Raw genomic sequence first — 25,690 nt, 5'->3', positions numbered from 1 at the left:
GAGGATGGCCTGCCCTCAACGCCTGCCTGTGGGCTCCCAGCGGCATCTGGCGGGCCACTGTGTGGAACAGGATGCTGGACTAGCTGGGCCTCCTTGGGGGGCCTGATCCCACAGCAGGGCTGCTCTTATGTCCTTATGACAGCACAAGAGGAGGGTGGGGTGGGGGTTCCCCCACTTAGGACCCCTCCTCACCTGTTCCTCAGAGACTGGCCTGCTCTGGTGCTGCCCCGTCTAGCTGAGGTTCAGGGATTGGGGCTCTGGGGGGGGGGGGGGCTTCCTGGTTTGCTCTCCCTTGGCCTCTGGCCCTTGCTGTCCCAGGAGCCCCCTCTCTCCTCCTCCCTCTATATCCGGACACTGCCTGGCAGCAGCCTTGCCACTCAAAGGACTTGTCGGGCCCCCTCACGGGCATCCCTTTGCAACTGGTGCCTTCCCCGGGAGGACCTCGCCTCCTTTTTTGTCCGAAGGGCTTTTGTAAGAAGCGTTTAGTCCTGTGCTGCAGAAGAGAAACTGAGGCACAGGAAGTAGAGGGGCTTATCTAAAGTGAGCAGTGGAACCCAGGGATCCTCGTGTGCCCCTCTCTTATCTCTCCCCAAATAAAATTCTGAAAGGGGGTGGTGGTTTTTGCTGTCACTGTGGATTCTGGGTAAATGCTTTCCAAATTGCATGCAGCCTTCTCCTCCCAACTGCACAGACCACTCCCCTTGGAGGGTTCTCAGAGTGTGTGTGTGTGTGTGTGAGAGAGAGAGAGAGAGAGAGAGACAGAGAGAGACCAACTGACCTTTGATCCAGGGCTTGCAGAATTTCTTCTGTGTTTCCAAAGTGCAAACAAACTTTTGCAAGCAAGGGAGATGGTAGGAAACCCAGAGACAGTTTAAGGGGGGTGGAGAGAGTGGGGTGGGAGCCACTTGAGGTATCTTAGGAAGTTTCACAAGACTGTGGGTAGCTTCAGCCTTGGCTGGATGTGTCTCAAAGGATTCTGGGGAACCCAGAAGGGGCACACGCCAGTTTCCAAAGCACCTTGTGGGTCATGTGCCCTGAGCAACCCCGGCTGGATTTGCATTTATGCAGAGCTCAGTTGGTGCTCAGCCCCAGAATTGCTTTCACATTTGACAAAGCCGGATGACGGGCCGTCTCAGTAGGACTGCTCTTTGAAACTGGCTCAGGGGTTCTCAGTCTTGGGTCCCCAGATGTTGTGGACAACAACTCCCATCATCCATAGCCTCAGCGGCTTTGGGAACTTCTGAACTAGATAACTGCCTCCCTCGGGCCTCGGCGACTTTAAAATGTTGGGGCGTTTCCCCTCGGTGGGCGATGCAGCAGTGTGAAGCCAGAGATCTGGCCTGCATTTTTGTGCAATCTCCTGGGTATTGTGCTCAAGTTTCCTGCCTTGTGTCATGGCAGTCGTGGTTAGGTTGTGAAGTCTTAAGTCCGGGATGTGCAAGAGGAATGACATGCAGAGTTGTGGTGGTGTGTTGTGGTTGCTCAACTGGGCTGCGGTGGATTGACCTACCTCAGGACTTGCCTCCAGAGGGAGGGTTAGTGGCCTGTCGTATTTCTATTGATGCACATGGGCCCTTTACAAAACACACCCCAAGAGTTAGGTTTTACCATTTCAAGTAAAGTAGAGAGGAGAGCTGGTCTTGTGGTAGCCAGCATGACTTGTCTCCTTAGCTAAGCCGCGTCCGCCCTGGCTGCAGTTGAATGGGAGACTAGATGTGTGAGCACCCTAAGATCTTCCCCCTCAGGGGATGGAGCCGCTCTGGGAAGAGCATCTAGGTTCCAAGTCCCCTCCCAGGCGGCATCTCCAAGAGAGGGCTGAGAGAGACTCCTGCCTGCAGCCTTTGAGAAGCTGCTGCCAGTCTGTGAAGACAATGCTGAGCTAGATAGACCAATCTTCTGACTCAGTATATGGCAGCTTCCTAGGTTCCTATGTAAGTTTAACAGTATGGAAAGACAGCAGGGGAAGCGAGTGGGTGGGATCCATAGCTCAGTGGCGGAACAAGTGCAGTGCAGAAAATCTCAGGTTCAACAGACACTTGGATGTCTCCAGTTAAGGGTTTGCAATTGACAGTCAGAGAATCCTGGCTGGACTGCTGTGGGCTGGCCTGGGCCTTCACACAACATCTTTGGGTCTATGTGGCAGCCCAAAAATTTAGGAGCCAGACAAGAGACCCTTGACCAATTTCCAGACTTGGTGAAGAATATTGTGCAGCTGAAAGGCTTCTTTTTATGCCCTTTTCGAAGAACAGAAACAGAGCTGCCTGGGACAAATAAAGATTGTATTAAATAACTCTATCTCTGCCTATAGCCTAGCCTAGGCATCCTGGTTGAATTTTTAGGCGCCATGGCTCCCTGGTGCCTGGGATTTATCAGCAGTGTTCCTTCTAACAGGGATTCCCAGATGTTGTGGAGTACAACTCCCAGCATCCCCAGCTGAAATAGCTTTTGCTTGGGGATTGTGGGAGTTGTAGTCCACAACATCTGGGAATCCCTGTTAGAGGGAACACTGTTTATCGGCTCTGGTCAGATTCACTATAAGGCAGTTTCATATCAGAGGCGAGAATAGTGAGGGATGAACAGAAGTCAGCATGGTGGATGGAAGGCTTGGCATAATTGATAAAGATTTTTCAAACCAACCCTTGTGTGGAATTTGGGTAATATCTTGGCGGTCTTCATCTTGGCAACATCCCAGTGCAGTGGGTGGTTACTGCGCTGCTTTTTGCTGATGGGGTTGAGAGAGAGGCAAATGAAGAAGCCCAAGGCTGTGCAATGAGCCAGTGGCAAAGGTGAGGTGTGAGCCCAGGTCTCTCCGATTTACTGATCGTCGTTGCTCATAACTCTCCGTGCTGATCTGAGTTCCGTTGCAGTCCTATGTGAACAAGCCATTTTACCGCCATTTTACCCAGCTTCCCTTCTTGTGCATAGCTCATTCTGTAGGCTGGTTGTATGTGGTTTTAAAAATGATGTTGCCTAATTTATTCAAGTTCTGCTAGTCATGGGGACGGGCACCGCAGCCTGGCCTCGGAGGTTTTCAGCAGGCGTTGCTTGCATGCTATCCAACCTCTCTCTGTAGCCATTGAGGGCTAGAAAGGACCCGTCTGCCCCTGGTGCCTCTTGGCTCCGAGAGGACCCTTCTGTGCTTTCTCCAGCTCTCTTGCTCAATTTCTGAAGTGCTGTTTGAGAAGCTTGTCTCGGAGTTGGTGCTTGGTGTCTGTGAGGAGGGGCTGGCTCCTTGGGCGAGGTTTCCCCCTCTCCCCACACTCTCCCTCCTCCTGCCCGGCAGCTGTTAGCAGCTGGGCTGGGCTGTGTCCCAACCTGCCTGCCTGCAACCCCAACAGGAATTGCCAGCCCGGCACTCCCTGCTCAGACCGAGGGAGCGGCTCCGACTTCCGCTTCACCCTGCTGCCGGGAGGGCACCTGAGCTGCCTGTGGGGCACAAGGGCAGGGCCAGCTTGCCGGAGGAGGGGGGGCCCTGTGTTGGGGGCAGAATGGAAAGGCTGTGGGGAGAGGGGGCCTGTCCAGGCGGCTCAGGACCCGAGGCGGCTGGTGCAAAGGCAGCAGCAGGGTCCTCCTGCCTGGCTGGGCCAGCGCTGCTGAGCCGAGCCAGGCCTGACGTCAGGTTGCTCCTGGCCAGCCGCCAGCTTTGCTTGCCGGAGCTGCAGGCGTCTGGGTGGCAGCCAGGGCTCACCTCCTCCCTCTGGAAACGAAGGGCTGGAGGCACCCCCGTTGGTACCCCGGCCCTGCATGTGTGCACAGACCCCAGCCCAGGAGTGCCCTCGGCCTCTTTGCTTTTCCGGTTCCTCCAGTTCCCATAATTGTACACTGGTGTCCTTGGAGAGGGTAACTGCAAAGAATTTAGGAAGAACTGGCTGGGCAGCTTTTGGAGTGGTGGTGGGGGGCCCAGTGGTGGGAATGGGGCAGGCTCCATAGTGTTCCACGTGTCCACGGCCACGTCCCAGTGCTGATCCGCAAGCTAACACCGTGCGTGTTCTTGAGAGACCGTTTGTCACATTTGTTCTTAAAGCAAGTTTCTAGTCCTTCATGTCGTGGGACAAAATCCTCAGAAATGGATGCGCCTCCATTTCCCAGCAGAACCGCTTCATTTCTCAAAATTACCAATGAACTGGTAGCCCCTGAACATGTGAGCAGGCTATCGTGTGCAAGGCCATGCAAATGCTCTGTTCGTGTCGTTTGACCTGGTCGTAATGTTAGCGCTTCCTGGTTGCAGATCTTCAGCAGATAAAATGGTATGCTTTTGCATAAAACACAGAGAGTTCTTGGTGTGCATGTTCCTCCTCCTCAAATGCAGTATCTCGGGTTTAATGGTATCCCTGCAGCTTCCTACCGTATGTTCTGGTTTGGTTTGCAAAGTGTGTTTCAGCTACTGCTGCATCTTCTCCTGCGAATGAGCTCTGTACAGAAGAAACAGGTTGAGTGAGCGCTTCTCCATGGCCAATCAGGGCATCCCCTAGCTAAAGTGGGGCTTGGGCAGTGGGGCTACTGGGTCTTTCCGATCCGGCTCTAGCTACCCACGGACCACAGGCCTCCCTCCCTGAGGTGCAGCCAAGTTGGGCGCCCTGGTGGTGTTGAGAGTCAGCCCGGCTGGGTTCCTGTGTGCTGTGGTTTCCGTGTGCCTTGACTTCCTCTTGCGGAAACCCCTAGCCTAAGCGATAGCCATGCGGTTGCTGACAAGCAATGAGCTGTCGTGTCCCCAACTGGTGCTGGTGAGGGTGGAGGAGGTCAGAGGCAACTCCGTCCTCCTCTTGAGTTGCCGTCCGTGTGAATGGTCCTCCACATGATTCTGCTCTGACTTCCTAGGTTCCTGCCGCCCACCCCATGGGGCAATGATGGTTCAGTTATCTGGAGAGGAGGATTCTGGGGCGGTCCTGGTGTGGTGGGCGCTGCACGTGAGCCTGCTTGCATTGTGGACAAAAATGGGGCCCTCACCTCTTGGACATAACGGCAGTTGAGAAGGGAAGGGTGGTAGTGTGCAGGGAGCTTCTCCACAAGGACCTGAACTGTTTCCCCTTCATCAGGGTCATGCCCTGGGGGTGAACTCAACCCCAAGGCCCAGGCCAAGGTGGCAAGTGCCAGGTCTGGTCTCAGTTTCGGACAGGAGGAACTGAAAGGTGTCAAATGGAAGCCATTCTCTGCTCCTGCTTAAATGTAGTACAGTTGAACCTACCCTTCCTGCAAGGAGCTCAGGGGAGTGCTTTCCTCCCCCCACCCACCACACACACCCCACTCACAATCCCCACCTGGTGAGGCAGGTTAAATAACTTGCCAGAGTGACTGGCCCCAAGTCACCGGTGAGCTTCATGGCTGAGTGGGAATTCTAAGCTGATCTAAGTGGGGTCTCTGCCCCCTACACTGAACCGGCTCGATAGAAGCTTAATTGCCGTGGCTTCCCCGCAGGATTCTTGGGGGCTCTTCCTCTGCGGGTGGCACTGAGAACTCTGGCCGAGGCCCAGAGACACCCTTCCCCTCCCCAAAGCTACTGTTCCGTAAGGAGAGGCGAGAGGCCTGTTAAAACCAGTCGAAGCTGGTAGTCTAGACATGTTCCTGGTATGGCATCTCTGGCTTCAAGCATCGGCGAGCCTGCTTAGGACTGAAACCGTGCAGTGGGGGAACCTGGGACACAAACCTGCCCCTGAGCTTGGTCTAAGCTTTGGGCCGGGCTGGGGGCACTGAGAGGGCGGTGGAATGTATGTGGGGAGGGCGACGGTGGGAGTGTTCACTGCTCCCAAGTGCGGCAGGGCGCAGGGGTGCCCCGTGGGTGGGGCGCACCGGGAATATCCCCTGTTGCCCGGTGGGCCAGTCTGAGCCTGCCCAAATCTTGTCCTCACCGGCTTATATGCAAAAATGTTTCACAGGCATCCTGCTGGGTTTTCCTGATAGTCTTGCCTCTTACCATGCTGCCCTTCTTTTTCCTGGCGGAATCTCTATGCTTGTATGAGGTGCAAATCCAGTACATGCATCTGTTCCAATAACTTCATATCTGTGACGGGAAGATCTGTACCTGTTGAGTTCTGGAAGAGTATAGGAAGAGCTATACTTGTGGAATTTCTGCCTGTGTGGTGGCTTCCCTCCGAGCCTGAGGGAAGGCTCCAGACAAGGAAGCTGGAGTCCCATTTCCCCCCCAGTTGATCTCCCCTGGGGACCCATATAAGGCCTGGCCTCTGGGGAATCCAGGCAGGGGGCTGGGAAAGCACTCCCTTTTGCCAAAAACACACTCCTGGTGCGGCTTGTTTAGGCTTCTGTGAGCTGATATTTTGCAGAAGTTTCCATTCAGATGGAGTCCATATGTCAGGGGTGGTATCGGTGCGCCTGCAGGAGGATGTGACGGGAATCCTGGGCTTGGGGCTGAAAGCCATGAAGGCAGCAAGACCTAGAGTGAGGCTGCCAACTCTCTCTGGCCCTGCTCCTCTGCCTGTAGCAGCAGCCTGGCACACAGCATGTCAGCAAGGGGGTTCCCCCACCCCTCACCCCCCAGCATGATGGGGAAAGCTTCACCTGCCAGATGGCTGCATGTCAGCCTGCTCTTAAAGGCAGAGAAGCCGGTCCAGAACCCACAAACCGGGACTGTCAGGAAGTGGTTGTGTGGCCTCCTGTCCCCCTGCACCCGGCCATGTTTTCTGAGCCTCGGTGTTTATTTGCCTGTGTGTGTCTGACTGTAAGGAGAAAAATCGCAAATTCCATGTCAAGGCAGAAGGGTGGGGGCATTATGCAAATCTGCATAAAAGACCAATATAATTTGCATGATACCAGTAGAGCACAGACTTTGTTTCCTCCCTTCCCTCCCTTCCCACCAGCATACGGGAAGGAACTCCTGAACTGGAGAGGCCGACTCTGCCTTCTAGTGACTCTGCGATGTGTTAGAAATGGATTTGGGGTGTGGGGGTGTGTGCGCCCCCTCACCCTCTTCCGGGCAAGGTGTCTGTTTGACTCTCCCGCCCCACCTTTTCACGCCTGCCCCCTTCTTTCTCCCCTTTGTGCCCTCCAATCCAGCGAGTCAGTCATTTGCAGCACTCGAGCGACTGTGATGCTCTACGATGATGCCAACAAGAAGTGGCTACCCGCGGGGAGCGGGCCCCCAGCCTTCAGCCGCATCCAGATCTACCACAGCCCTGCCAACAACACATTCCGGGTGGTGGGCCGCAAGATGCAGGCCGACCAACAGGTAAGGCACACCCTGCAGCCGCACATGCATGGTGCAGCAGGAGCAAAGGAAGGGCTGAGGCCTGACCAGAGGGGGTGGCATCTCCGTGGTGCAACCAGCTAGTCCCATCCGGCGCTGGACGCCCAGAGCCACGTTTTCAGAAGAGCAGTCGTGAGACCTGCAATTCTGTGGCAGAGGGCGGGGCTTCTGGAGAGCTGGTCCAGTGGTAGCAAGGCTCACTTGTCCCCTTAGCTAAGCAGGGTCCGCCCGGGTTGCATTTGAATGGGAGACTCATTCTCCGATTCTGCTGCCTGTCTGTGTAGATAATACTGAGCTAGATGGACCCACGGTCTGACTCAGTATATGGCAGCTTCCTATGTTCTTCATATATGGTGTTGAAGTGGAGGGGGCGCATGTGAAGACCCCGCCACCAGCAACGCCACTCATCAGGCATTCTTCACTAGTCCTCTATTTACTTACTTTAAAAACATTTACTATCCTGCCCTTCGGTGGGTTTAGAAACTTCTTGGGCAGTTTTCCTATTTAAGGAGCGACTGGAACAGCCTTATAAACCACAACAGCCCGAAGGAGAACAAAAATTACCGTCTTCCTTCCTTGATCAGTTTTTAAAAGAATCTGAAAACCCTCTTTAAAGAAACATTTTAAAATTGGTTTTAATTGGGTTTCTGGTTTCACTTCAGTTTTAGTTGTCTGCTGTTTTCTTTTGCTGTTAGAAATGTTTTCAATAAATTAAAGCACCACAGCAACACTCTAGGGATGGTGCTAGAACCCTTGTTCTGTGCCCAGAGGGCTCTGGGTGGGATCTCCAGTTGGACAGCTCCCCGGTAGGCCTCTCCCTGCAGAGACCCTGGAGAAGCAGCTGGCAATCATGCAGACAGTCCTGATCCAGATGGACTCATGGCCTGACGTGGGATACAAGGCTCCATACAAGGCCTGGGCAAATAAGAAAGTATTTGCCTGAAAAGACCTTTCTGGAAAGAAGTATGTGTTGGTGGAACATAGGAAGCTGCCAGATACCGAGTCAGATCCTTGGTCTATCGAGCTCAGTATTGTCTACACAGACTGGCAGCAGCTTCTCCAAGGTTGCAAGCAGGAATCTCTCTCGGCCCTGTCTTGGAGATGCTGCCAGGGAGGGAACTTGGAACCTCAGATGCTCTTCCCAGAGCGGCTCCATCCCCTGAGGGGAAGATCTTAGCAGGAGAGCTCCACAGATGAGGCAGTGCCACAGGGAAGACCTCTCCCTGCTCAGCCCCTGCCTCTCCTCTGAAGGTGAGGGTGACCTCGGCAGATGCCCAGCCCTCCTAGGTGGGCGCTCTGCACCTGTTGTCCTGGTCTGCCTGACATCTGCTCTTGTCTCCCCTTTCTCTCTCCTCCAAAGGTGGTCATTAACAGTGCAATCCTGAAAGGGCTGAAATACAACCAGGCCACGCCCAATTTTCACCAGTGGCGCGATGCCCGCCAGGTTTGGGGGCTGAACTTTGGCACCAAAGAGGAAGCCAGCCAGTTTGCCTCTGGCATGTTGCATGTCCTGGAGATGCTGGAGTCGGGTGAGGAGGGCTGCGTGTGTGTGTGATGGCAGGGCTGGGAGCTTCAGGATGCCTGCGTGTGTGCCATAGCAGCGGGGTATCTTCTGCATGAGTTACTGTTCCGGGCATGCCTCTTGGTGGGAAGGAGGGGCAAGGCCAGCCTCCCCAAAGAGCTAGTCATTCTGCTTTTGTGTTTTTGCCTTGGGAGAGGGCGGAATCACCCAGCCCCACACAATGTGGAGATGCAGCAGCATTGACAGTCCTTCCCCACCAAGGGAGGGCCATTTGGATGGAAGTGGGCCACAGAAATTGGGCAGAGACCAGTGGGCACCTGCCTCTGTGGGTGGGCAGTCTGGGTTCACAGGTGCTTTTGGTGGCTGCTGCTTAAATGGCCACATTCTCTGGTGCCACACAGTCAGCCCTGCTGGGCTGTGCCTGAAGTGGGCTGCATAGAACTGGCGTCCCAATCTGCAAATATCGCAGTGTTCTCCTAAAAAGGGAAAGAACTCCAGGAGTGCAGCCGTTGACACGGGCACCCCAAAGTTGCTAATAGCACCGCATGGCGCACTCCTTGTGGTACCTGTTTAAAATAATAATTTTGGAAACCCTTGCTTGGACTTGTTGCGGGTTAGACCCAGAAGGCAGCTCTTGTGTACGTTCTTGGCTGGGGTGGGAGAAGCCCTGGCTGGGCCGAGGCAGAGATGTCCTGCCAAGGATGAAAAGTGGGGGCTGGAGGAGGGCTGGCCTCTGGTTTTGAGAGTCTGCTTTCTCCCCCAAGGGAACGCTGCACTGCCCCGGCCTGTTCAGAATGGCCCCTCCCCAGATGAGGTGGTGGAACTGCAGAAAAGGTACGGGCTGCTGGGGCGCTGTGTGTGTGTGTGTGTGTGTCTGTCCTGGGGAAATTCCCTGGCTTCCTCTCTGAAATCCTGCCTCTGCGCTGGAGCAGGGCTTCCTGTTTGGCCTCGGCTTCCCCTAAGCCGCCTTCCGTGGGCCTTGGGCGTCTCCTCCTCCGTGCCAAGTGCACACTTGGGGCTGTATGCACAGAAATGAACCCATGCCAAGAAGACCCTCGGCAGACCCAGGACCTCTGGGGGCACTTGCTGTGCTCTTCCTGCTTCACGGATGGGGGCCCAGGGAGACTTTTCTGCAAGAGTGGTGTGTCCAGGGCCACCCAGCGAGTCGGTTTCTGAGGTGGCGTTTGAATCCAGGTCTCTCAGAGTCCAGTAGCATCTCTCTGCTGGGCCACACGGGCTCTTGCTGTGCTCTCCGTTCCTCCCTTGGTCCCTAGTGCGAATTATGCCTTGTCTTTGCCGCCAATTAATTTAAAGGTAGCTTGATTGGAGTGAAACAAGGTGGGCGGGGGAGGCTTGTTTAGGTGTCATCCGCTGCCTCCCTGAGCGGCTGAAGGAGGGAGCTGCCAGCTTAGCTGCTAATCGGCTTGTGGGGCCCTAGGGGTCAGGTGTAGCCCTCCCTCCCTCCCTCTTTGCTGCCTCTGATCCAGAGGCATTCCCGGGACTCTTGGAGAGACACATTCATCTCAAGCTCGGCTTCTCCCCTTCTGGCATGTGTGGCTTTGCTGTTTCTGGGATCCTGGGCCCCCTTTTGCCAGAGCCTCCGCCCTACAAGTGAGTGATGGGACAGAGCACTCGCTGCGGACGGGGTGGGTGGGACGGATCCTGTCCAGCCCCCTGGGCTCCGTCCCGGAGGTGCAGCTGACCCCTCTCCCCCTTCTCCCCTTGCCACCTCCTCCAACCAGGCAGCAGCTGGAGAGGGAGCAGCAGGAGCAAGCGGAGCGAGAACGGCGAGTGGCGATCTCAGGTGGGTCCAGAGGGGAGGGCGGCGCAAAGCCGAGGGGGGGCCGCCTTGTCCCAAGGTCCTCTGATTCTCCATTTCAGCACCTGGGCGGGACGGGGGCAGGCTGGGGTTCCCGGTATGGCCCTCGGCCTAGCCTGACAGGCTACCTCTTCAGCATTGGCCAGGCCATCTGTCTCCAGAAGCAATGGGCAGGATGAGGCCGGTCCACCTGTGAGCGTGTATATCTGGAGCGTAAACGAGTGGTTTACTGGGGATTAACACTGCCAGGCTGGGGGGGGGGGGTGGAGCAGAGGGCATTTTGCTAAACACTAAGGCGTATTCTGGGATGTGGAAGAGGTTCAGGGTCCCTGCCCTTCGGTGTGGGGCTAGGGTGACCCCCCACATCCTCCCTCCCAAGGAAATTCTGCTGATCCTGCCTTATCCCCACCTGATCTCTCTTGCCACAGCCCCTCCAGTGACCCCTTCGGCAGGAGGCCCTCCGGTGCCATCAGGACCGCCCTCAGCGCCACCATGCCCACCCCCTGGCCCCCCGCCAGGACTTCCAGGGCCACCCCCAGGAGTGCCAAGCGGACCGCCGCCTCCTCCCGGGCCTCCCCCGCCGCCAGGCCCACCCCCAGGCCCTCCCCCTGCCGGAGGGGGGCCACCCCCAGCGCCACCTCTCCCTCCGCCGGGCCCTGCTGGAGCTGGGGGGCCACCCACTGGCTTGGCGGCTGCTCTTGCAGGGGCGAAGCTCAAGAAGACTGGCAAGGTGAGCTCCTGGGGGGTGGGGGGGGTCGCGAGGGGGCCTCTTGAGCTCCTCAGAAGGGGACCCTGGCAGAACGTCACTTCCTGGAGTCGCCATGGCCCCGCCCTGCAGGAAATGATGGAGGCCGGAGAGGAGGGAACTCCCCTCCTGTGGCAGCTGGGGCAGGATTGGCGCTCAGCCTGCCCCTCCTCTCCTCCATGGGGGAGAGAGGCAGGAGGATTTTGCCCCTGGCGAGCGGGCTGTGAAGGAGATGGGCTGGGCTCAGGCTGCAGGACATGGCAGGTGGGGACAGGGGCTGCTGGCTTGCACCCCTTCCACCTGCCGTCTCTCTCACTGCCCTCCTGCAGCCATCTCCTTGGCCTGGATGAAAGTGAACAGAATCCAGAGTGGTGGGGCTTCCCCAAGCCTTGTGCCCGCGGAGGCAGGATATTGGGGGAGGGTGGGGGTTGAGATGGGGAATCCCGAAAACCCTGAAGGTGGGTCCTCTCCTGGGCTTAAAGCGGCGAGTGGGGGGAACCGGCGTGCCGTCTTGGCCTTCACCCCTCCCTTCTCCCACTCCACAGGACGAGGGACCAAAGCCCAGTTCCGGAGGCGGGGCCCCACCGGTTGGGCCGAGTGGGGGTGGGCTCATGGAGGAAATGAGCGCGATGTTGGCGCGACGGTGAGTGGGGCTGGATCCCAGGGGTGGGGCTTGGGAGGCGAGCTCTGCTCAGCCCCACCACTCAAGGGGGAGGGATATGCCTCCCTCCATCGGAACTTGGATTCCCTTTTGCACCCTGACGATGGCTTGATGATTTTTCTTCCTGGGCCTGCTGTTGCTCCACCTTGGGATGTCCTTTGCATATTGCTTCTCCTCCTCCTCCCCCCCTTTTAAGCCATCTCTTTGCTTTTCCTGCCACTTCCCCCCGACACACACACACCCCCGCTGCTCCTTTTTATAAACCAGTCCAGGATATCCTGGTAAGAGTAGCCCCAGGCTGGCCTTGGAGATGGGTCAAGAGTCAGCTCAGGGCCTGGGTTGTGCTTGCCTCCCTTGGACCCAGCTGCTTCGAGAGGGTGCTTAACGCCTGCCTGCCTGCCTCTCTTCTTTCCCTGCCCCTGCAGGAGGAAGGTGACGGAACAAGGCGAGAAGCCCATTCCAAAGAAAGAGGAAGGCCCAACACACGTAAGGAAACGGGGGCCCTCTGTGCCCAGCACCCCCCCACCCCGGCCCTGTTTGAACCACACGTCCTCCCAAAGGGCTGTGAGGGCGTTGGTTGGCTTGGCTGAGCCTAAACCCACAGGGTGTGGGGATTGGGGGGTGGCGCTGCTTGTCGCCTGTCAGCTCACGGACCCCTCTCCTTCTCCCATCTCTCTTCTGCAGCAAGATGACATGGAAGCCGTTGGCGCCAAGACCACAGGTGAGCGAAAGGGAGCAGTGGAGTAGGCTGACTTGGGCACCAGGTTATATGAGCTGGCTAAGACTACAACTCCCATCATCCCCAGCTGCAATCAATTGCACGGCATGTAAGCCGCCTTGAGGCTTCTAAATGGTGATGCAGCCGCGGTAGCTCCCACCCCTTCCATTGCTCCCATTGAACCTGCTGGGCACCCCTCTTGAAGGCAGGGTGTGTGGGTGTCTGTCATTCCCACCTCCCATGGGATCTCTCTCCCTCAGAACTCATTCCACTGACAGTCTCTTTCAAAGAACGAGCTTCTAGTCCATATGGTTGCTGAGAGGATCCTAGAATAGAAAGCTGCTTCCCCCACCCCCACCCAACAAAAAGGGCCCTTCGCCATCCACCTCCTCATCACTCGTTGGCCTGTGCAGTGTTTCATGAGAGAGCAGGGGCTCTGTCGCCTGGGTGCATGCAGAGGAAACGGTCCCAGGTGACTCAGGCAAGTGAGCCAAGCTGCGTGGTGAAGCTCAGTGAGCGGTATGTGCTGAAATGGCAGAGGCCAGGAGGAGCTGGACTCAGCATTCAGAGGTGGTGAGGCTGCCAACCTTTTGCACGCCTCCCTAAGGCTAGCAGAGGCAGAAAGAAATCCTGCAGGTATCTGTGTGGGGAGTTCCCGGTTTTTAGGCTATTGGGCATGAAGTCTGGATTTGAGAGCTGCAGGTGCCCACGGTGTCCACTCCAACCGCTCTACCTTGTTTTCTGCAGACTCCTTCCGGAGGCCTTGGGAGAAGACCAGCACGACGCTACCCAGGTAAGCCCTGCCTGTCGGTCAGCTTGAGTCCCCTGAAGTAGCGGGAGGAGAACTCGCGCTTCCCCACCCCGCTGTCCTAGGGCAGGATGGCCAGACAGGAGAGTCCCCGCAGGACGGCCAGGCTCTCTCCAGGACCTGCACGCGTGCCTGAGAGCAGCCGGGGTGGTCTGGGGCTTCTCTGCCTCCCCGCCACAGCCAGGTCTCAGTCTCTGTCTTCCCCCATCAGGAAAACGGTGACCCCAAGAAGCACCACGACCCAAGCCCCAGCCCGGCCTCCAGTTCAATTTAGGTATCAGGCAGGAGAGCCGGATAAACTAGTTGGCTAAGTACTCTATAGATTGTAGCTATCTAGAACGTCTCAGCGAGTAAAGTGTGACTAAAACATTCACCAGAGTGTTTTTTAGAAAAAGGTGGTGGTGGGGAGCCAGCCAATATGGCCAGGCCCTTCTCCCAGTCTATGGTGCAGCCCCATTTGGCGTGAACTGGCAGAGAAGGTTAGGCAGAATGCCTGGGGGGCCGGAGGACCTTCGCTGGGGCTCTTTGGTTCAGAAAAAACTTGGCAGCGTTATACGTGAGGGGATTCACCTCTGCAGTCTAGACTCTAGAGCACTGATGTGTGGCCCATAGAGGAAAGACGCCCACCTTCCAAGAAAGTGGGTAGAGGTCCACCCTGGTTGCATATGAATGGGAGAATACATGCATGAGCACTGGAAGATAGTCCCCTCAGGGGATAGAGCCGCCATTCTGGGAAGAGCATCTATGTTCCCTCCCTGGCAACATCTTCAATGTTGGGCTGAGAGAGATTCCTGCCTGCAACCTTGGAGAAGCTGCTGCCAGTCTGTGTAGACAGTACTGAGCTAGATGGACCAAGGGTCTGACTCAGTATATGGCAGCTTCCTATGTTCCTAAGTGGTATCCTTCCCTGGCTGTTTAAATGGAGCTGTTAACCGTTGAACCTAATGGCTCAAATTACAGGTGACACTGTGGAATGCATGGTCTTGTGGTAGTAAGCATGACTTGTCCCCTTAGCTAAGCAGGGTCCACTCTGGTTGCACTTGAATGGGAGGCTCGAAGTGTGAGCATTGCAAGAGATTCCCCTCAGGGGAGGGAGCCACTTTGGGAAGAACATGGACGTTCCAGGTTCCCTCCCTGGCAGCAGGATCTCCAGGACAGGGCTGAGAGAGATTCCTGTCTTCAACCTTGGAGAAGCCGCTGCCAGTCTGTGTAGACAATACTGAGCTAGATGGACCAAGGGTCTGACTCAGTATATGGAAACTTCCTATGTTCCATGAAGCTGTCACGGGTGCAAAACGGCTTCCCCTGCCCACCCCCGAGCAGTAGACCACTGCATAAGGAAAGCGCAGAAGTTGGGGAGAAGGGTAGTCACCTGCAAGTCTCTGCCCCAGTCACACACACCCATCCTGGTGATCCCTTCCTGTACGAGGACTAGCCTAGGCCCGCCACCCCAAACATCTGAACTGGCTTCAGGGCAAAAGGCCCACCAGGATTGTGCTCACAGTTGGAGTACCGTGGGGTTGCATTTGCTCGTAAATTGTCTCTGTGTGTCCCTGATGAATAAGGGACTTGGAACGCCCTGTGTGTGTGTGTTTCGTGGTCCCATCTCTGTGTATGGGCCTTCTCATCTAATCCAGTAAGCCAGTTCTCATCTTAATGCCTTCTCACCACCCCAGGATGAAATCCGCTGGAGCAATTACTGGCTCGGAACCTGCCGGTGGCGGAGGGGACGAGTCTGAGTTGGAACGGGTGAAACAGGTAACCATGACCCAACTTCTCAGTTGATTCTGATCCCCATCTGTTTCTTTAAGCCAGGCGTTCTCAAAGTTGGGTCCCCAGATGATGTAGTATTACATCATCCCTGACCAGACGATGGGAGTTGTAGTCCAACATCAACAATTCCCATCCTCCTTGCCACACTGGCCTTTGACTGAGGGTAGTGGGTAGGTATAGAACTTCCATATTCAGGAACAGTATACCTTTGGTTAGCAGAAGCTGGGAATGCACAGCAAGGAACGATCTCCGTGGTGCCTGTTGTGAGCTGTCCTGGGGCATCTGGCTGGCCAGCAGTGAAAACAGAAGTGATGGTGGGAAAGTCCTTTGCTCTCAGCCAGCCGGTCAGGCTACCTTTCCCAACCCCCTCTGGCTGGGAGCTCCGGATGGGATGCATGTCTGAGTGTCTGCTCTTGTGTGGCTTGATGAGCGAGCAGTGATGTGTGTCTCCCCCACTGATGCATGTCCCCTCTCTAGGAACTACTGCAGGAGGTCCGGCGGGAGCTACAGAAAGTGAAAGAAGAGATCATACAGGGTGAGTGAGCTGGGGGGGGAGAGAAGGGCTGGGCAAAGAGGAATTCTGCTTGGTTGCCCAGGACCGGAGCTGGCATCCAAGGATGTCCCTTAATGCCCATTTAGACTTGAGATGCCACTGAGACTTAAAGGGTGGCCTTTCCCAACTCCTCTCTGTGCTTGCTTAGGGCTGAAGCGCATCAGCAACACAGCCCCTATTTTCTGCTAGATAAAGTAAAGTGTGCCCTCTGGTCAGTGTCGACTCCTGGCAACCACAGAGCCGTGTGGTTCTCTTTGGTAGAATACAGGAGGGGTTTCCCATTGCCTGATGCTGCTGCTGATGCCTTTCAGCACCTTCCTATATCACTGCTGCACGATACAGGCATTTCCCATAGTCTGGGAAACAGACCAGCGGCGATTCGAACCGGCAACCTCTGGCTTGCTAATCAAGTCATTTCCCTGCTCTGCCATTAGGTGGCTTCTGTTTTCTGGTAGGCCTTTGTTATTCTTGTCCTTGGAGTCCATCTGGATCGCTCTTGCCTCCAGCAACCGGCAGAGGCTCTCCAGGGTCTGCTGCAACCCTGGCTGGAAGCATCCAGGATTGAGCCTGGGGAGCCGTGTGCAAGAGGGAGCTTTTGGAGAAAGCACCTTCACCTTTTGGGAAGGTGCTTTCCACAAATGTTGTTGGTCTGAGACCCTGGAGTTGTCTTCCGGGATGTAGTTCCCCTCGCAGGGGTCTCTAGAAGTTAGACTTCCGGGGGGCAGATGCATCTTGTCGCTGGTGCGACTCCACACTCCGCTGAGGAGGTGTGCAGCTGAACGACTGGCAACCCGCTGCAGGGAGCGGATGTTGCAGCTTTAATCATGAGCACAATCCGAGCAGACTCCTCGTGGCTTCACATCAGTGGAGGGCAGCCTCTTGCAAAGCAAAGGGGCACATATACAGGAAGCCCCTATTGCCAGGTGGGAGGGTGGCGAGGGGGCCTCCCTTAGGGAAGTGGGTCCTGGAGGCATAGCCCTGTTCTCCCTCCGTGGAATGATGGTGTGAAGGTGGAGTCCCCGGGGGTGTGTGTGTGTGATGCCAGGTTTATTTATTTTTCGTTTGTTTATTTGATGTCTATACCGCCCCTCCAAAGACGGCTCAGGGTGGTTTACAGAGAGAACATGAGCAGCGTGGTAGTTTGTGAGGTGGTGGGGACTGGAGGTGGCAGGGGCACTTCACCACCCTGGAGGCCAGAATAAGAGGGCTGTTGCAAAGGACTGAGAAATAACAGAACGGTGTGAAGGGATTGAGGGGGAGAGGCTACCCTGCGTCCCCTTTTGGTAACTGACTCTCTCTCTCTCTCTCTCTCCCTCTCCCCACAGCATTCATAACGGAGCTGCGGAAGCGGGGTTCCCCTTAGCCCCCTCCACAACCGCCTGCTATCTGGAGTCAGCAATTTAACTTTCCCCAAAGTGTAGAAATGAATAAAAAACGAGAGAAGCCACCCCTAACCCTCACACCCCCTTCCCTGTCAGCTCCCCGGCCTCTGGCCCCCACTGTGCAATTTCAGGGTGGGGGGAGAGAGACTATCTGTGGTGGGCCCCCCACCCCAGGAAGGGCAGGACCCCCGCCTGTGCCTTACCCAGAGCAATAGCAGCGCCCTTTTCCTTCCACTCCCCCGCCACGAGAGGCTGTTTCCACGGGAGGTGAGGGGGCTGTTTCCCTGGAGGAACTGGCCCCTGCCCCCCTACACTGTGCCATTCCCAGAGAGGGCCAGCCCCTCAGGCCCCGCCCCACCTCCACCCCACCCCACCCCACCCCACCCGTCATCAGTCTATGAGACTTTGTTTTTTTTGTGTTTGGTTTTCTGGGGGTGGGTGGGGTGTAGGCAGCCCACCTAGAGCCTGGGGCCTCAGAGCGGGGAAGAGGTGGAGGGAGCATCTCATTCACAAGGAGGCGGCTTCCGGAGCTCCCACTCACCAAACTGCAGAAGTTTGCTTTCCTTTAAGGCGCTGGTTGGCAATGTAGCAGCCCTCCTGGGAGCGTGGGCCGGCTCCCTTCTGTGCCCCCTTCTTGTCTTGTGGCCTCCCTGACTAATCCAGGAGCTGAGGGGTTGGGGTGGCGGGGAAGGAGTCCTCAGGCCTTTCCTCCTGCAGAAGAGGCGGCTGCTGGGATAGTTGCCGCAGCGGCGCATCCCGGAGCGAGTGGAGCAGCAGTCTGAGGCCAGCGCTTTAGCTGGCCGAAATCTAGTCTTGACCTGCTGGTTGCCAACCACCACTTTTAAGGACATCCCTACCTACACCACACGCCCCCAGCCACCCATGCATGCAGCACGCCCCAGAAGATGGAACTCTGCCCAGCCGCAAGGAAGGGCCCCAAGCCCCCCACCGCACACGTTCCAGGACCCTTCCTCATTTTACGCACTGTGCTCATTCCTCTTGTTTTTTTGTTTTTAAACACACTGTGATGGTGGCGTTCTTTAGAATATTTTATCTGATACCCCTTCTCCCTGCCCCCACCTCTCTGGGTAACTTATTTTTATTTTTACCCCTCTACCTCTTTCAGAGGCAGTGGAGGGGAAACAGGGCAGGATCTTGGCTTTTCTACCAAGCTGTAATTTTTGACTTTGTTTTATTATTTTTGTTGAGCTGGATGGAATATTATATTTTGATTTTTTAATTATTATTATTACTGATTGCTAGGTCTTTCTGCCTGATTTCTACCCACTCTCCTGACACAAGGCACCCACTCACCTGCAGATGGGCACTAGGACCTCGAGCACGTACACCAAACTTCTCTAGGAATAAATCTTTTCCTTTTTGTAAATTGCAAAACGTGTGTGTGTGTCTTCACTGGGTAGTTGGGAAATCAGTTTGCATACGAGCTTGTGGGGTTACCAGGACTCGCCCTGATTTGAAACCTCACATTTATAATCTTAATGTTGCTATGCTGAAATAAAGGTTGGTCTTATATACCGCTTTTTGGTTGGAAACCGGCATACAAATATGTGTAGCAGTAGAGGTCTGAGTTGGGTGCAAAGGAGTGAAAGACTGTCTGTACACTGGTAGATATTGAATTACTTGCTGGCTCAAAGATTCAACTTTTTTTTTGAACCCCTGGCTCCAGTTTGGATGGCTGGATAGGGTATACCTTTGTTCCTATTCAAAGATTTAGCATTTGGCGCATAACCCCATACAGGCTGGGTAGGATTATTAATACTCTTATATAGCTGCTCTGTAACAAATGGCTCAGGACCACACTGGCAATTTAGGGGAAGGGCCTCTGCTGCCTGCTCAGTGGTTTTGGCTGCGACTGGAATACAGGTTATGATTATTGAACATAAGAAGAGCCTTGCTTGGTCAGGCACAAGGCCCATCTAGTCCAGCATCCTGTTTCACACAGTGGCCCACCAGATGCCTCTAGGAAGCCCACTGGCAAGAGCCAAGGGCATGCCTTCTCACCTGCAACTGGAATTTGGAGGCATCGTGCCTCTAAGGCTGGAGATAGCCCACAGCCACTAGACTAGTAGCCACTGATAGAGCTGCCCTCCATTAATCTAAGCCCCTTTTAAAGTCATCCAAGCTGGTGGCCATCACCACATTCCATGGCAAGGAATTCCATAGATTCATTATGCACTGTGTGAAAAAGTACTTGTCAGTCCTAAATTTCCCAAACTTCAGTTTCTTCGGGTGACTCCTGGTTCTAGTGTTGTGAAAGTTCGAAAAATTGCTGTGTCTACCCTCTCCACTCCATGCATAATTTTATACACCTCCCTTTAGTTGCCTCTTTTCCAAACTAAAAAGCCCCAGATGCTGTAGCCTAGCCTCACAAGGAAGGTGCTCCAGGCCCCTGATACATTTTGGTTGCCCTCTTCTGCACCTTTTCCAGTTCTACAATATTCTCCTTAAGGTACAGTGACCAAAGCTGTATGCAGTACTCCAGATGTGGATGCAGCTGGATTTATTATATTTTTATACCACCCCATCCAAAAGGCTCTGGTCGGTACACAGGAACAAAATCTGTGACTCAATCATTTAAAAACAATCAATACAAAACCAAGAAACTCACTGGGTGACTCTGGGCCAGTCACGCCTCTCTCAGCCTAACCTACCTCACAGGGTTGTTGTGAGGATAACCTTAACCATGTACCCCACTCTGGGCTCCTTGGGAGGAAGAGAGGGATATAAAATGTTACAACTACTACTACTACAACTACACAGTTTAAAACCATTAAACCTTTTAAAAACAATTTTAAAACCCTGAAAGGCCAGACCAAACAAACAGGTTTTGAGGGCTCTCTTGAAGACCAGCAATGAACCCAAGCTGGATTTCTGCTGGGAGTGCAGGTTGAAGGGGAGGTGTAAATTTGTCTCCTAAAGCAACAGTACCATCTGCTGGCCACTGGATTTAAAGAGTGCAGCAGTATGCGAAACCTTTGAGAGCTGCCTTAAAAAGCAGTAGCTATGTTGGTCCAAATGGGGTGGGGAATCCAAGCCCCACATTCTGAATAATACCTTTATTACAAGCAACTCCAATGTTGCAACATGGTGTGAATGCCTGAATGTTAAGTAGGAAAGCACTGGACATGATGGAAGAACCCAAAGGCCTGCTATACAGTAGTCTTAAAATGGGATGCCAAAGGTGTGAGATGCTTAGATACTGCTGGGCAGAAAAGATCTTGGGTAGTACTGAGACAGTAATAGATCCCCTCCCTCTGTACTTAAACAAAAAATATCGTGAAAAGATGGCATGTGTCTGTTTTTTGTGGGGTGGGAAGGAGAATATTTTGGCACATGTAGCTTGAAGAGGCAGTAAGTGAGTCAGTATTCTGATGGTGTGAGCAGAGAGCAGGATCAACAGCTAGGGAAACCTGCAACTACCCCGGGGCTGGATACCTCTCAGGGCAGAGGGAGGACTAAGCTGCCTCCTACCCTTAAGATCAGCTGCGGCCTTTGGCTGGAACCTTTTGTGGTTTTTTACTCCTGATTCCACTTGCCCTAGAAGAGGAACCATTAGAAGAGGAACTCTTGGCCTACAATTACTCCCCCACCAAAGAAAAGGTTAGAAATGTCTCTGCTTCAGAATTCAAGAGGGGCATCAGTCTGCTACACAAGCCATGCACAATGAGCTTTTCTCAGCCTCACTGGCCCAGGTAGTCGTAATCTAAAAATAGGGATTACGAGGCAGCTTTGAGAAGATTGAGTGATCTTGAGTATAGTGGTGACTCAAATTGGAATGGGAGAGGGACAAAGGGCTGATAATCTTTATTAGCACAGTTTTGCCCTGCTATGCAGGCTTTTTTTTTTGTCCTCTGTCAGGACAAAGACAAAGCCAGTGCTTTTAAAGAAGTTATTTATTCAAGTAATTCAGAAGAGTACTAAGGCCTATGGAACACCAAGTCCTGGGAAATACAGTGCATGTACAAAGATTTTCATTAAAGGGATGCAGGACAGCTTTGGTTTTGGCTTCTGATCTTTAACCAGTAGAGCAAATTGCCTGCTCTATTTTTGGATGGTGCACACTGATTGATGCAGCTCATGATTATTCTGTTAAGAGTTGGTCTCCTATGGTATGGGATTCCCAAACCTGATAATGGATTACAGGTCTCATCCCCAACCATGATGGTCAAAGGGGTTGTAGTCCAGCAACAGCTGGGACTCAAGTTTCAAAACCCCCTCTCCTGTGGGATCACGAAGAACCCCTGCCCTGCTGATAATGAACATTTTCACCTCCCCCCAGGACATTATAGAATGGGAGGGGTAGCATAAGGCTTTGCCACCAACTGATGTCCTTTCGGGGAGACTCTGGATAGATTTGCTCATGCCCCAACTGGCCAAACTCCACACTTGGGCACATGTTGTGCTGTTCAAGAGTGAACCAGAAAGGATTCCTTAAGCCAGTGCAAACTCAGAATGGATTTCAGAACCAAAAGGAACTTTAAAGGCTATCTAGTCTTAAACCCACACAAAGAAGTAGGACTGCCATATTCAATTGGATAGAGATAGGGTTAGGATATTCAACTGAATTGGATACTCCCTAACTCATATTTTCAAGCCTCTGGATTCAAAACTCTCCTCTCTCTACCTACAGGATTATAGAGCCACTTAAACATTGCAGGACAAATGCCAGAAAGAAATTTGCTTCACCCGCCTCTGTACAGGTCCCACGGCTAAATCCTGTGCCCCTTGGAATGACAACATGCACCTGGGCATGTTCTAACGCCTCCCCATAATCACCAAAGTAAGAATATCTTTCTTTCTTTAATTGGTTCAGTATTTACACTCTAGGAAGAAGCCAGGCAATTCAGCAGGTGAGGGCGGGGGAGCAGGAATTGCCACCTCCCAAATCCTGCTGTGTATGCAGTGCTCTCCACAGCTATCCTTGCTGGTTCACATCCAGGGGTGTGTGGAGTGACCCATACATACAGAGCATAGTTTCAAGACCATCTCCCTGACAGGCCTGTTATTTCTTGGCTGAGACATCCACGAGGAACCGGTTCACCTCACGCAACCGGGCGTCCAAAGTTTCCACAGTCAAGTTCAGTTCTGCCACCTGTTCCTGCAGGCCCTGGAGGGTGCTGTTGAGCTCGTCCTCTTTTTTCTTGCTGTTGGTGGCCTGGCGGGAGTACTCCAAGAAGATGCACAGCCCCCCCACCCCAAAGATGATGGCTTCACCCAGCAGTTCTGCACCAAGCTCAGCGGCCACGTCCTCATTCAGCGGCTTGATGGCAGCACCACGGAAGCCCATAATCCGCATCTTGGCCCGCATCTCAATCCAGTGATAAACTGCAGGAGAGAAGGAAAGAGTAGGGTTTGACTGAACGAGGCCATTTCAGAACATTCCTTATTATGAGCACATTTGTCCCTGTGACTGGGGTGGGAGTGGGGTGCAGTGTTCTCTCTAATTCCTTTCTTGTGTGCAGAATGAGTTTTGTTCTGGGTGTCAGTATCAGGGCAGTGTGTGCACAAGGTATTCAGACTGGGATCTTCCTGATTCAACCTGAGTGGGATCTAAAATTAACTGAGCGAACAACAAAAAACTGAAGGCAAGCACATATGTATGCGCTCACCTTAGAGGGAGCACTGCTTGTGGGGTGGGGGGTGGAAACTGTGGATCATGTCCTTTCGTATTGCTCCATTTTCCAAGACATTCATTCTTGTTTTCATCACTTCCGTTTTACTAAAAATGACAGGTAGGTCTGATGAGTTGTATCTTTCTCTTCTTTCGGATCAGAATTCATTCATTACCGACAGAGCTCCTGAGCTTTGTTCTGCTGCTTGCACCTGTCGCTGTAAACTGATTAAGTAACATGATCGTGTGGTTTAGTATTGCTCTTTAATGAGGTTAAATTTTACTTACGATTACCTATGGTGGCTGTGAATGCAATTCTGTGATACCTAAGGTATCACTGCTGCGGTGCTGTGTTTTTAGCCTGCTTTCCAGTCTGTCTATTTAAAAAACAGGGTAATCGCTACCAATTGCAGTAGTGATTAGCCGGGGTCAGATCCAGCCTCAGCACAGCATCTTTCCAGTGGCGGTTGATGATGTCTAAAGGTAAAGTGTGCCCTCTAGTCAGTGTCAACTCCTGGCGCCCACAGACTAGCCCTGTGGTTGTCCTTGGCAGAATACAGGAGGGATTTACCATTGCCTCCTCCCGCACAGTGTGAGATGTTGCCTTTCAGCACCTTCCTAGATCGCTGCTGCTGCCGCCCAATATAGGTGTTTCCCATGGTCTGGGAAACACACCAGCGGGGATTCGAACCGGCAATCTCGGGCTTGCTAGTCAAGTCATTTCCCTGCTGTACCATCACCAAGCAGGCTGATTAGTTCTTACTAGAACAACTTGCTTCTAATTCCGGCTGCTCTGTGACCATAACGACAACCCCTCCCTCCCTTCCATCCATGGGCCAGGACCTGGGAGCCCTCGGGCCAAGTTCTGCCCCAGGAAGGCTCCTGGCTGGGGGTCCAGTCCCCGAGCAGGTGGAACACTTCTTTGCACCACGGAGGCCGGGCAGGGCCAAGAGGGCTGCTGCCCAGGGGGAAGAGACCCCTCAAGGTCACCTCCCCAGCGGCTGCCCCTGAAGCTCCGCCCCTCGCGCCTCCCGACTGGCCACTTCCCTCCTAAGCCCCAGCCTTCCCTACCGCCCTATTGGCCGGCAGCTCCCCCATGCCCCGTCTCCTCACATTGCCATTGGCCCTTCCCTCAAGGCTGACGGGCTGCTCCCCCTATCGGCGGAGACGCAAGTCGGCAGCATCGGCAGCAGCACACTCCCTCCCTTCCTCACTTACTTTGAGCGGGGGGTCCGCAGATGTACTGGCGGAAGAAGGGGCTGGCCCGCGCCCCCTCCTTCATGCGCGCGGCCAACGGCTTGGAGAGCTGCCGAACGCCCAGGGTGATCAGCTTGGCCAGCGGGAAGGCGCCGACCACCATCCTCGCGCTCCCAGCGGCCCCTGCGCGGAGAGCCCACGCCGTCCCGGACGTCAGCGCGCACGTTACGTCGCTCACCACGCCGCCCCAGACGTCAGCGCGCAGGCATGGACAGGCCACGCCCCAGTAAATACTTCCGCCGCCTCTTTCGGCGCTCATGTCTATATGATCATAGATCCTAGGAACATGCAGAGAGAGGCCTGTGACGCCCAAGGCTCGGTAGCGTGTGGGCGGGGCATGCTAATGAGCAACGTTTTCTCTCATGAATATGTAATTATTTCACTCCAAGCGTGAGGGCGGATCGACGTCCTATCTTTTTTCCCGGTTTGGCTTTGCTGTAAAGGCTTAAGCCCACAAAAGGGACGCCACTCAAATCTTGCCTTAGAAGCAGCGCTTATAATGTAGCTCAGAAGACCACTTCCGGTGTGGAGCGGAACTGGGCGGTACAGGCCCTTCTAGCCCCGGAAGTGTGGACTGCGGAGGGCAGCAGCTGCTCTAGCCCAGACCCCTCGGTGTCTCTCAGGCGCCGCAGCCAATCCCAGTCTTCTCCCCTTTCGGAGGGAAAACGGTGCGTGGCTGCTGCACGTGCATATAGTAGTAGTGGCTGGGCTGGTGGTCCTGAGGAGCTGGGGCGGGGCGCCCAAGGAGGCAGCTCGGCTGGCTGCTCTCTTTCCTGCTCTGCTGCCTATTCATCAGGTGGAGCTGGAGAGCTACTACTACTACTACTACTACTATTATACATTTTTTATCCCTCTATTCCTCCACTGAGGAGCCCAGAGCAGGTGTACTACATACCTGAGTTTCTCCTCACACAACCCTGTGAAGTAGGCTAGGCTGAGAGAGACGTGACTGGCCCAGAGTCTTATGGCTAGTTTCATGGCTGAATGGGGATTTGAACTCGGGTCTCCCCGGTCCCAGTCCAGCACTCTCACCACTACGCCACGCTCTGACAAATTTAATGTCAGATTAAATCCCCCCAGCTCTTTCTCTGCCCTCCCATGTGATTGGATCCAGAGTGCAATCCGAGCAGCATGTTTGAAATCCATGTAAATCTGGGTGGAATTTAGCAGCGGGGTGGAGGAGCAAAAATCCAGGGGCTACCCTAAATTCTAAAGGACATGGCAACCCTACTAGGCTGAGACCTCTTTAATTTCTTTCCTTTCTTGGCTCTGCTGCTTTGCCTTTTCCAGCAGGCTCTTCATAGAAGTAGCTTTTCCTAACATGGAGACGCCCTGGCGGGGAAGCTTCTCACCTGCTGAACTTCTGCCTGATAGGCAGCTGGGTGTGGAAGCTTCTGCATCCCCTGCCGCGACAGTCCTCCTGACGGGTAGGATGGCTAGCCACAGAACTACCCCCTGCTTACAACAGCATGCCCTGAACACCTAGGCTGTGGGGGGTGTTTGGGAATTGGACAGTCAAACACAGACCAGCCATGATCAACTCCAAGGCTGTTTGTTTTAGCAAAGGAGTAAGGCCCTGGGTTTGAAAAGCAAGGGGTGAAGTTACAACATCTCACACTATA

The 25,690-nt window shown here is 54.3% G+C and overlaps 2 protein-coding genes across 8 annotated transcripts in view; one reads left to right on the top strand and one right to left on the bottom strand.

The window, feature by feature from the left end:
• VASP (vasodilator stimulated phosphoprotein) overlaps nt 1-18,574 on the top strand; it is a 29,139-nt gene extending 10,565 nt beyond the window's left edge. For 4 of the 7 annotated variants that reach the window (XM_053268589.1, XM_053268590.1, XM_053268584.1 and 1 more), the window contains 13 exons: nt 7,009-7,180; nt 8,559-8,727; nt 9,485-9,554; nt 10,463-10,524; nt 10,968-11,269; nt 11,830-11,927; nt 12,371-12,431; nt 12,630-12,666; nt 13,411-13,456; nt 13,683-13,745; nt 15,148-15,229; nt 15,722-15,779; nt 17,123-18,574. In XM_053268589.1, coding sequence (XP_053124564.1) covers nt 7,009-7,180; nt 8,559-8,727; nt 9,485-9,554; nt 10,463-10,524; nt 10,968-11,269; nt 11,830-11,927; nt 12,371-12,431; nt 12,630-12,666; nt 13,411-13,456; nt 13,683-13,745; nt 15,148-15,229; nt 15,722-15,779; nt 17,123-17,160 — 1,258 coding nt within the window. In that variant the 3' untranslated portion in view covers nt 17,161-18,574. The remainder of the gene's footprint in view (nt 1-7,008; nt 7,181-8,558; nt 8,728-9,484; nt 9,555-10,462; nt 10,525-10,967; nt 11,270-11,829; nt 11,928-12,370; nt 12,432-12,629; nt 12,667-13,410; nt 13,457-13,682; nt 13,746-15,147; nt 15,230-15,721; nt 15,780-17,122) is intronic. The other 3 variants (XM_053268585.1, XM_053268586.1, XM_053268587.1) reach the window with 3 other exon arrangements.
• Nucleotides 18,575-19,683: 1,109 nt separating this feature from the next.
• Nucleotides 19,684-24,540, bottom strand: OPA3 (outer mitochondrial membrane lipid metabolism regulator OPA3). The gene is made up of 2 exons (XM_053268475.1): nt 24,030-24,540; nt 19,684-22,525 (listed from the first exon to the last, which is right to left on the bottom strand). Exons 1-2 carry the CDS (start codon nt 24,325-24,327, stop codon nt 22,203-22,205), a joined length of 621 nt encoding a protein of 206 aa, XP_053124450.1. The 5' UTR covers nt 24,328-24,540; the 3' UTR covers nt 19,684-22,202.
• Between the last annotated feature and the right edge of the window lie 1,150 nt (nt 24,541-25,690).

Source organism: Hemicordylus capensis, chromosome 7, assembly GCF_027244095.1.
Source record: "Hemicordylus capensis ecotype Gifberg chromosome 7, rHemCap1.1.pri, whole genome shotgun sequence".
NCBI classification, from domain to species: Eukaryota; Metazoa; Chordata; class Lepidosauria; order Squamata; family Cordylidae; genus Hemicordylus; species Hemicordylus capensis.
This window is presented reverse-complemented; position numbering and strand designations above follow the sequence as displayed.